The sequence below is a fragment of the Vulpes lagopus genome, chromosome 2 (genome assembly GCF_018345385.1).
Source record: "Vulpes lagopus strain Blue_001 chromosome 2, ASM1834538v1, whole genome shotgun sequence".
NCBI classification, from domain to species: Eukaryota; Metazoa; Chordata; class Mammalia; order Carnivora; family Canidae; genus Vulpes; species Vulpes lagopus.
The window spans coordinates 58926264-58937413 of NC_054825.1; the positions used below are offsets into that span (position 1 = coordinate 58926264).

The 11150-nt window shown below is 42.2% G+C and overlaps 1 protein-coding gene across 1 annotated transcript; it reads right to left on the reverse strand.

Annotated features, from left to right (window-relative positions):
• Positions 1-2130: 2130 nt before the first annotated feature.
• Positions 2131-10883, reverse strand: POLR2M (RNA polymerase II subunit M). The gene is made up of 4 exons (XM_041743115.1): positions 10626-10883; positions 7885-8532; positions 5267-5477; positions 2131-3483 (listed from the first exon to the last, which is right to left on the reverse strand). Exons 1-4 carry the CDS (start codon positions 10736-10738, stop codon positions 3340-3342), a joined length of 1116 nt encoding a protein of 371 aa, XP_041599049.1. The 5' UTR covers positions 10739-10883; the 3' UTR covers positions 2131-3339.
• Between the last annotated feature and the right edge of the window lie 267 nt (positions 10884-11150).

Here is an 11150-nt window from a genome sequence, read left to right on the forward strand (position 1 = left end):
AAATAAATAAATAAAATCTTTAAAAAAAAAAAAAAGAATACACCCTAAAGATAAATGAGGAAAAGGACAGCTGACACAAACACAATAGAAAGATGAATAAAAGTTTTGAATGGACACTTTTCAAAAGAAGAAATCCAGTGACCTGTAAACATGAACACGCTCAATGCCATTCCTAATCAGGGAAATGCAAAAATAAAACCACAATTAAGACCTACTACCAAAACATCACACTGGCTAAAATTACTGTCTGGTAGTAGCAAGTGTTAGTGAACTGGAACTTTCATACATGCTGCACAAGGGATGGTGAGAATATTAAATGTTAAAGATATGCATTATATCCCACGAAATGAACTCCTAGGTAAATACCCAAGAGAAATGTTTATGTGCACAAAGATACTCATCGCAGCATTGCTTATAAAAGCCAAAAATTGAAAGTATTATAGAAATGCCCACCCCACTAAAGTGGGATTGATAGGAATGGCACATTATACAGCCACCAAATGAATCAACCACACTTACACATGAATTTTATAAGCAACGTTGAGTCAAAGACACCAAACACACATACAGTACGATTTCATTTTTATAAGGCAAAAGTAGGCAGCAAAACAAATTAACCATATTATTGCATACATAACTGGTAAAACCTTTTTTTTTTAAAAGGGGAAGTACTACTTCAGGATAGTAGTTACCTCTGAGGGATAAATAGGGTATCCACAGGGTACATGGGGGAGATTTGAATGCTGGCAGTAGCTTTTATGCATCTGGCTTGTGATTACATAGCTGTTTGCTTTACCCATTAAACTGCACACCTGTTTTGTGTACTTTTCTGGAGGTTATATTTGACAGAATTTAAAAGAATGAGGGAGAAATTGTATACCAAATATTAATGCTGATTAAATCCGTAATTATTAAAATAGTACAGGAAAAACTGCAAGGCACAGAAATAGGCCCATACCACAAGACACATGGGAATTTAATATTCTATAATGATAGCATTACAAATCAGTGAGGAAATGGTTTAAAATATTGAACCCCCCCCCAAAAAAATATTGAACCAATTGGTCAACTATCTGCAAAAATTAAATCTTACAACATCCTCAAATAAATTTGAGATATATTAAAAATTTCCTTTTGAATTAAATAGAAGTATAAAATGGAATTTTTAAAAAAAGTAGTAGAAGAAAATAAGGATGAATACATATCCATCTTGGAAGTAGGGAAGGCATGCTCAGGCATAACAAAAGTAGTCTCCTAAAGAAAACTTCTACACCGAAACACCACAAACTGTATTAAAAAGAAAGTAACACACTAAAATAAGAACATATGACAAAAGCCAGACATCTTAATTCATCAAGAATTTATAGACCAATAAAAACAGCACACTCTCCAAGAAAATAGTTAAAACATGAATAAGCAACGCTCAAAAGAATGAACATTAAGTGATCAATAAACATGAAAAAACATCATTAAGCAATCAAAGAAATATAAATTTAAAAAATAATCCTTTCTTGTAACTGATTTGCAAACACTTTGAATAGCAATTTTCAGTTCTGGGAGTTCAATATTGCTAGGAGGAACATAAAGGGACTCCATCTTTGTGGTGGGTGAGGTCTATCGAGAATCTCAAAAACTTACCTATACTTCCAACTAGCGATTTCACTTCTAGAAGGCTATCTTCCAGAAATAATTTTTTGGACAAATGTGACTTTAAGATGTTAATCTCATTGTTGTTTACAGTTTACACTGCAACTAACAATTAAATTATTAAACAGTAGTAAGTTGATTTTAAAAGTTCTGGCACACCCATTAAATAGAATATTCTGTAGCTATCTAAAATGCAAATTATTATGGGAAAATGTTTAGGACACATAGAGCAGGCTATGAAACAATATATAGTATGATTGCATTATTGAAAATAGAAACAAAAAATATGTGAAGTACATATACCCAAACCTTAATAGAGGTGTTCTCTGGGTGATCTGACTACAAGGGACCATGTGTACATGCATTTGAGCCCTTCCATATTACTTGGCTTTCCAGAATGTATCCTTTTATCCTCTAAGGAATAATTTTATGTTGTGAAATACATTTACTATCAGTTTTTAAAAGTACAAATAATTAATTTGTTAGCTCAGTATATCTTTACATTGGGGGGGGGGGGGGCGCTGAGGTGACAGGGGCATAGAAAGCTGTAGCTGCTCCTGGAAATTCATGCTAGAGAACTGAGCCCTTCTTCTCACTCCTAAATGTGTTTGCAGGAAAATTTGATATATGAAAGTCTCTTTTAAAGTAAGATAAATTTAATTAAGCACCAGTAAAATACCACCATTAACATTGTAAAGTTGCTCTAATTAATATTTTATTCTTCAACACTGTTTGAAGTCTCCAACATATTAAACAAAGAAGTCTGATAACAACTACATAATCCTTTAAAATTACATAAACACAAATACATAAGAGATTGAGATTTCTGTAGCCTATATATGCCTCTTTGGGCGGGGGAGAGGGGCAATATATTGACAATCCAATTGTAGCTTTAAAAAAAAAAATGGTTTCCTTACCAAAATGAACCTGTCAGCTCTGAGAGTAATGACCTCAAGTCAGGTCAAGCCTAAGAATAGCTACTCCCTTCACCTACAACAGTCACCCTAGACTTTCCCTCCAACTCGTGTTACTCCAGGCAAATCTGATCATCTAAAGATCATCCAAGCTCCAGCATCACTAAAAGTACTCCTTATTCCTAATCAGAAGAAAGATAGCATTCTTCCTAAGGGAAGACGGAAGGAGACAAATATTTAAGAATTTTCTAGGAGTGTCTTCCTAGGTACTTCACATGTGTCCAATACCTCAATAACCCCATGCAAACATGCACAAAATTCTCTAGACTGCTCCCTTCATTACTCAAAAGAGGCGGGAACTATATCTTCCTAATTCATTTTAGGTGATGCCTGGGGCAACCAAATATTTCACTGAAAGACATGTAATAAATGCTATTCCACTGAGATAAGAATAAGGAAGAGCAGTTACCTGCCTCATTTGGCTTAGAGGAAAAAAATACTGTGCTTACTATGTACTAAAATATCAGACCAACACACATACTGCAAAACTTTAATACAATATGATTAAACATAATATTCAAATTTTAAACTTTCTAAGCACATGAAAGTCATCTTCTGAAAGACACACTGGGCTATTTTTATAGCTACCTTTGTGTAACTTTGTAAAACTCCTCCCCTCAACAATGTGACTCTGATCTTGATACTTGGTAAAAAGTCTGATGTAAGACCATGATATCTCAACAGGCAGACATTAAGGTGATGATTCCACTGCCCATCTTCAGAATTCATCATCAGAGGACTGATCATCTTCATCCCTTACTTCTCGATACTTCCTCGAAGTCTCCCCTTCTGGATTATAGCTCTGCATCTTAATATTCAGTCTTTCAGCTAATTTTTGTGCCGCGAGTTTGGCTTGCATCTCCTTTAAAACAAAAATCAAAGCAAAAAGTTACACATTCACATCTTTTTCCCTACCATTTTTCCAACAGGGAGTCACTTAAAGAACACTGGAAATAAAGGGGCATACCACTCCCCTCAGTGCTCTCTAGCAGTGTGCAAGTCTGAGGTTGTGCCTACCGCAGATACAGGGGGGCAATGCTGGTGAGAGCTACTAGCCCACCACCGCTATGGTCAGATTTCCCCTCAGACAGACAGTTGTTCACTGATTACCCCACTTCTCCATGGCAAACTGAGTAACAGGCTAAACGCCGCAACAGTTGCAAATATGAAAAGATTTTTAAGTATGTGGATACATGCATTTGTACATACACACTCACACAGCAGTTTGAACTATCAAATGCCAAAAATCACTAATGCTGTCCTGATTCTCCAACAAAGAATCTTCTTTCCTAGATGAAATCATGGCTTTTAGGCTTGAGAGTTACATTTCAGTTGCACAATGAAAAAAAAAACAAGAAACCAATACTTCTAAAAAGCTAACCATCCCCTCTCCAAATTAAGTTCCCATGAAACTTACTATGCAACACAAAGTCCACATAAATTTCAGACACAGGCAACGTGCTCATAAGACACCCAAGGGCACAAGCTCTGACTGATGGCAGAGGCAGCGCAATTTTTAATCTGGTTCTTCACTTTTCTCCTGCTTCTGCCCCTACAACTTGACCCTCTCCCCATCCTTCCCCTCAGGCCATGAATATTCTGGGTAGGCAGAACTGAAATGGGAGCTATTACCACTCTGCCAAGGAAACCAGTTTCAAAGGAACCAAATTCAAGCTAAATTGGACAGGCACTTAAGATCATATAAACAATTTAGAAAACAATTCCCCAAGGGTGTAGTTTTAAGTAGGCAATAATACTGTAATACGTGAGGAAGAAAATGGCTAAAAAGGAATGCCTTGAAAATGCCAATCCATGCCAAATGAATTTTTGTAAAAAGTCAAGGCTGAAAAACAGCCTCATTTTGTCTTGAATAGTGCCTAGTGCCTGATTAAGATCTAGCGAAGCAATGCTAGGAAGTTAGGCTGCTATTTTCCTGGAGGTTCAAACTCTTACTATCTAAGGATATTGGATGCTTTCTATTTTCCCTCCAGTCTGCACAACTATTTCCTCCCATCTCATTACTCTGTGCACAAACTGTCCATATACATGCTTAGAGTCCTGGGCAGAAGTCCCAGATCTTTGAAGAAAGTGCTCTAAGAAATTAAGTCACCATAGGTAGGCGATTCTTCTGTCTTCACAGGGGCTTACAGATCATGCTTTTAAGTTTACTATCTGAACATGTTGATAAAACCACAGTATTCTCCCAACATTACGCTCTTCCCTGTCCGGCAAGAGACAGAAACCTGCAAAGTTCTCCCTGATTCTTGGTTAGCTTCTACCACCGAGAACCTCTTGCATGGCGTTTCCAAGGTAGAAGACAGAGAAGCAAGGCTTCTGCTAGCCTGACAGTATGGGCTTTAAGAGACTGGGGAATTTTGCAGTAGTCTCCTCCCCGTATTTTCTGGCAAAAACCACTCAGCTGTTGCACCTAGCTGTGAGCATCTCCAGCTGCATCCTGTGGTTCTAGCAGCTTCAAGACTCTCAGAGAACTAGAGGCTCACATCTGAAAGCTACTGGCATTAGCTGACCATTTCTCAAGCACCTACTCCCTTCTATCGAGTCCTATTCTTTCTGAACCTTTCAGAGTAAATTCTGACTTAGCAGCATCCAACACACAGACAAGAAACATTTAGAGCTCTAAATACCTCATAACTCTGTTTCTGCTGTTTCTGAAGTGCCAAAGATTCTTCTATGGAGAGCAGCTGGGTGGGCATATGGTGAAGTGGTAGAAGGCGAGCTGCTGTGATGTCATCGAGATGCTGCTTATCCCTGAGCCGCCTCTCTTCTGAGGAAAGGGGAGACCCTCTTCTCTGCCAATGGCTAGATGCAGATTCATCATTATGTTGCGAAGGTAATCTGAAGGAGGGGAAATTTGTATCAGCGGACTACTTTCTTTTTATAGACACACATTTACAACATTCCCACACAGAAGTGGCCTTCAACCTTAGCAGTGAATTCTCCTAAAAAGATAATAGTAAGGAGTTTACCAGTATTTATATATGTAGGTAAAAATCCTATTTCTAAACATACTTACTTCAAAACCAGTATGTAAATTAGCACCTTTTTGGAGAGTAACGTGACAATCCACTGTTTCAACAAATAGGTAGACTGGTAAGTTCTTTGCATTTTCCTTTACTCCTCCAACCTTACACTTGAACTGAAGCCATCTTTCCATCTTTTCATTCAAAAAACATTTGCGAAGGGGTTTGCTGTCCAGTAAAGGGAAAAAAACTTATGGACAGTTTCTGTGCAACACAATACCACCTGGATACCATACACAGAGGTGGTATACATACTATACATGTTGGCACAGTGTAACATAAAGTAAACGACGTTTTATTGGGAGACGGGGGAGGGGGCTGTCAGAAAAGCTTTAAGAAAGTGAATTTTGAGGAGTCTTGGAATAATAAATGCTCACTGTGTCAATGAGGGGAAAAGGCATCCCAACAGGGAGTGAGGGCCAACATGGTGCTGCACAAAGGGTGTTCAGGGGGTGGGGTGGCCAGGAAAGGCAGCGAGGTAAGGCTGGTAAGTAGACCAGGCCCAGTCCTCAGCGAAGAGTTCTGTTCTATATAATAGGTTCAGATTTGCATTGTACAAATTTCACTCTGACAGCAGTGGAGAGGATGGACTGCTGGAGTTAAGACTAGAATCCAAAACATGCCAGTTATAGTCCATGAGAGGGATAAGAGCCTTCGTTTTGACAGGACAAAAATAAGAATGATCAGAGATAAAGGTCAACGAAATATATTATGTAGGTCTTTACGGCTGGCAGATACAGAGATGAGGCAAAAGCAAGACACCTTAGGGAAAAAAACAAAGTGCTGACACTATGAATTTAGGGAATATGGGAGAAAGCATAGGAAGAAGTAAAAGTTCTATGCTATATATAAATCTAAAGTGCCACAAAACACCCACAGGGCCAGGTTTCATTGGTAACTGGCCATGCAAATCTGAAGCTCTATAAAGACCGAAGCTAGAGGGAGATGAGGGGCAGCCACCAGCATCCAGGCGGTACATGGAGCCAGAATGGCATGGAGGAGGCCAAAGGAAGAGCAGAAAAAGAGCCAAAAACTGCTCATACTTGGAATCCCTGGACAAACACCTAACAGACTCATCCAGGCCCAGCCTTTCCTGATCTGCTCTGACCAGAAGCATCTGGCTCTCCCCACTCTGACTTCCAGCTAAATGACCACACTACCACAATCAGTGTATCCACTGACTACATGATGCTTTAGGTTTTCCAGCTTTCTGGAGGTAAGGAAATGTACCTCCCTGAACACAAAATGAGAAATTACTTAGAAAGAGTACAAAGATTACTTCTTGTTCCTCACTAAAAATTAATGTTCTATAATCCTGGTTTTTATACAGAATAAAATGTTTTCAAGTTAAAAAAATGGCAGGGTTGAACTTGAAAGTTTTTTTGTAATAGTTCTATAGTTCTTTGAAAGTTTTAGGTATTTCTAACTAGAGGTTTTCAGATTTTCAAAGGCAGGCAATAGTGTTTGTATATGATGTTACACCTTGCTAAAGTCAGACAGGTAGGACACCAGTGGCTACTCCCTGAGGTGAATGTTACATCTGCACACAAGGAAGTAACATCCTTTTTTCTTCAAGGAGCTTCTCTTTTTCTGCAGATCTCAGTAACAAAACTATGGCTAGGAACTCAGAAGCAAGGTTTGCCCCTCCTGCCTCAAATGTTTCTGTGTCTTTAACCCCTTCTCAGCTACCTTCCCCCTCAAGTTGTTATGGTCTAGTTCAAAGTTCTTCCAAGTGTGGAAGCCTTGGGTTTTCATCTAGACCCTGAACTCCTGAGGAGCAGGACCTTTACTTCTGTGTCACCTCAGCACCAGCTGCTTACATATAGTGAGCATACAAATATGTTTTGATGACAAGTCCATCAGCTTTTTTCCCCTTAGCTTACAGTCTAATCAAAGGGGGAGCTGCATAACAAACAAGTGTTGTGGAAAACAGTCACAATAAATTCTCAACTCTGGGTTTAATATCAAATGTTGGCTAAGCATCCTGAAATTTAATACTTTGCCTGCTATGTGAAACCTATTCAATTATTTGGCTAAAAACCTAAAGTATTTTTCACCATGAATCCTCCACTCTGGCCAGGCTGTTTCCACAATATGCTCTTTCCTAACTATAAGGAGGTCCTACACAAAGTCCACTGAACTGAAAGCATTCTTCCCTTTTTTTTTTTTTAGTTTAACAAATGGTACATTTCTGTGACCGGCCTGTTTCTGATAGTACTTACACATTAGTTTTAAATTTATGTGCTGGGGGCACTGGGTTTTTGGCTCGAATTTCTAGCACTTCCATGTAATGAGGCTTCTTCTGTGCCCCACTATGGAGCCTTCCCAAGTTTTCAGCACTCCTGCTCTCTTCTGAGTGCCCTTCACCTGGGTCCACAATTGTGATCCTTTGTAACTTATCAATAAACAGGTTGTAAGAGCTGCTAGAATTATCTTCTGCTTGACGTGAAACCCGATGTTGAGGGAGATGCACATTAGCTTCGGAAGAGGAAGGTGCACGGGCTCTGGTGCTGGAGGCTGGGCACCTATTTGCTGTGTACTCCACCTCTGGAGCTTCTTCATAGCCTTCACCAAAAGGATGTACAAGTCCCTGTTGCTGTGAGGTTGTTTGAGATGACTTGATGTTACTTACAGAGGAAGAGCCATAAACTAGTGATGAAGTATCAAGTACCTGGTCAGAATTCTGGGCCTTATCTGTGTCCACATCAACAACTGCAATTGCTTTTTGCTTTAGCTCACAGTCTAAACTAACAGGATGAAACAGTTCACTTTTTCTTCTAACTTCTTCACATTCTGCAATGGCAGCTTTCAGTTTGGCAACAGAGTCTAAGATCTTTTTACCTTTGTCGGGCAATTTGCAAATGAATTTTCTGTTAAATGGGGGAAAAAAAACACACATGTATTTGTTAGAATCATGTTTTTAAACTTGAGATACAAAGACAAAAGCATTATCCTCAAAGGGAAAAAAAAAATCTATCTTTAAGCCAAAAATCTGATTTCCTACTGCCTCAAAACAGGAATAAAGTAAAAGGCATTATCTAAATACTCTAAAAATACAGGATGCAGGAATAAGTATTCCTCATCTGTCTAATTAGAATTTCAGCAAAAGTATTTTAAGCATATAATATCCTATGATACACCCCAAAACTCGCAGTTTTTAAAGTGTGATGTCCAAGGCCTTCCTAAGGAGGGGACATGGATGGTTCTGCATGGTCGAAATTATTTTCATAATAATACTAAACCATTATTTGCCATTTCCATGCTCCTTTTCTCATATGGGTATAATGGAGTTTTCCAGAGGCCACGTGATACTGCTCTGATGGCTAATCACTGTGTATTCTTGTGTTTTAAAGATCTCTCACCTGTAATTACTTTTTTTTCTAATTTATTTATTTTTAGGAAGAGAGTGAGCGCAAGACCACAAACGGGAAAAGGCAGAAGGAGAGAAAATCCCAAGCAGACTCCTGGAGCCGACGCCAGGCTTGATCTCCCCACCGAGATCCCGACCTGAGCCAAAACCAAGAATCCAACGCTTAACGGATGATGCCACCCAAGTGCCCCTCTCACCTATAATTCCTAACACAACCAATAAACACCAGTAGATGTTTTGTAAAACACCAGTAGATGTCTTGTAAAACAAGAGCTCCTTGGGACGCTCCCTAAGTCTTAACAGTATAAAGGGGGTCCTGAGACCAAAAGGTTAACTCACTGCTATAGATTTAAAAAACCATTCTCACAAAGTACTTGAACCTACTCGAAAGCTCCCAAATGGTCATTTGTCCCTTTTGCTGAGTGACAGAAATTCCTTTTCAGATTCTCTCTCTCTTTTTTTTTTTTTTTTAATCTCTATTAGAAATGGAGGGAAAGATAGATTACACCTCCGGCTCTCCATTCTCTCAAATTACATTTCTTCCCACAATTACAACACTGAATCCCTCTCCAGCTGAGATTCCTACATGCCCTCGGCCTTCTCTCTCCGGATCCTCATGACCACTACTCTAGCTTTCCCCCACCTCCCCAGGATTTTATTTATTCACGAGAGAGACAGAGAGAGGAGAGAGAGAGAGAGAGGCAGAGACACAGGCAGAGGGAGAAGCAGGCTCCATGCAGGGAGCCCGACGTGCGGCTCGACGTGCGGCTCGATCCCGGGTCTCCGGGGTCACGCCCTGGGCCGAAGGCAGGCGCTGAGCCGCTGCGCCACCCAGGGGTCCCCCTACTCTGTCCTCTAAGCACACCTAACTAACTGTTCAACTCAGCAGCCCCCGAGTAAACTCAACCTCGGAGCTCCTCCCCAATTTTCCTGTTCTTACCAGTGGTCCTCTCTACGGGCCGGAAACTTCAGCCACCCCCTTCAACCACCTACCCCGATTACTCCACGCCTGGTCGGAGTTTTCCCCATCCGACAACTACTCTTCTACAGTCCCCCTTGCTGGGAACTTCTCTGAAAATAACCTCCAGCTGTCGCCTGCCTCGGATTCCTCCAAAACCATCCTGCACCAATCTGCTAAATGAAGCTTCCTTTAAAAAAAAAAAAAAAAGATCACTCTCATTATGTTGTTCACCTGCTACAGGGCAGTCGGCCAGCTGGAGGGGACCAACTTTCCTGCCTAATGCAGCACTCCAGACACTCCCTCTCCTTCCTACGGCTCCCGTAGAACGGGGCCGAGACGAACCGACCGCGGGTCCTGGGCCCGGTCCGGGCGGCAAGGGAGGCGGAGGTACAAAGGGATTTAGGCCACGGCCCCTCCCTTCAGGGAGCCGTCGGGGGAGCGAGGTCATTAGCACCAAGGGGGGCTCAGGGACAGCTGAGACCCCAGCAGCCGGCCGGTCGGCACCGCCCGGGTCCGACGGAGGGAAGGTCACCTTCCAGGGAAGGGAACCCGACGCGGGGGAGGGCAACGAACGCGTCCCAGGGGGCCCCGACCGAAGAAGCCTGCGGTGACTCGGCGGGACCCCAGCTTACTCGTTGCGCAAAAGTCTCTCCTGGCGCTTCAACATCTCCCGCAGCTCCGCCAAACTCCGCCGCCCCAAGTCCTCGGGAACTTGGGGCTCGAAGCCGCGGGCCAGCGAGGACATTCTGCGGGGGCTGCGGCTGGCGGGGCGGCGGGCACTCGGCTCCCTCGGCAGCCCCCGCTGCTGGCGCCGGATCCGCCGCCGGCGTGGACTCCGAGGTAGGAGCGGGAGCCGCCATTTTCCCGGAAGAGCGGGGCTTCTTCGAGCCGAATCGAGCTTTATTGAAACACCGGAAACAAACACAGGCGAGGGGAAGGGGGCGCTGGGAGGAGCGGGGAGGGGCGGAAGTTACGTAAGCCGGGGGGGCGGGGCGCGCTGGCGCTGGGGGCCTCTTCGCGGCTCGTCGGCTCGGCTCTTAAGGTTTATTCAAAAAGTGTTGCCGGTAGCGCCACTGTGACCCCCCAACACGTGTCCACGACTCCTGCCGTTGTGGAGCTTCCCGAGGGGTGGAGGGAGGCAGACACTAATCAGGTAA

What these genes read in the sequence shown, in the direction of transcription:
- POLR2M (XM_041743115.1), bottom strand. Translation starts at nt 10,738, where the DNA reads ATGTCCTCGCTGGCCCGCGGCTTCGAGCCCCAAGTTCCCGAGGACTTG. An exon ending in GAGAGACTTTTGCGCAACGA is followed by an intron (nt 8,533 to 10,625) that starts GTAAGCTGGGGT and finishes CCCATTTAACAG; the next exon opens with AAAATTCATTTGCAAATTGC. An exon ending in AGCAGAAACAGAGTTATGAG is followed by an intron (nt 3,484 to 5,266) that starts GTATTTAGAGCT and finishes TTTGTTTTAAAG; the next exon opens with GAGATGCAAGCCAAACTCGC.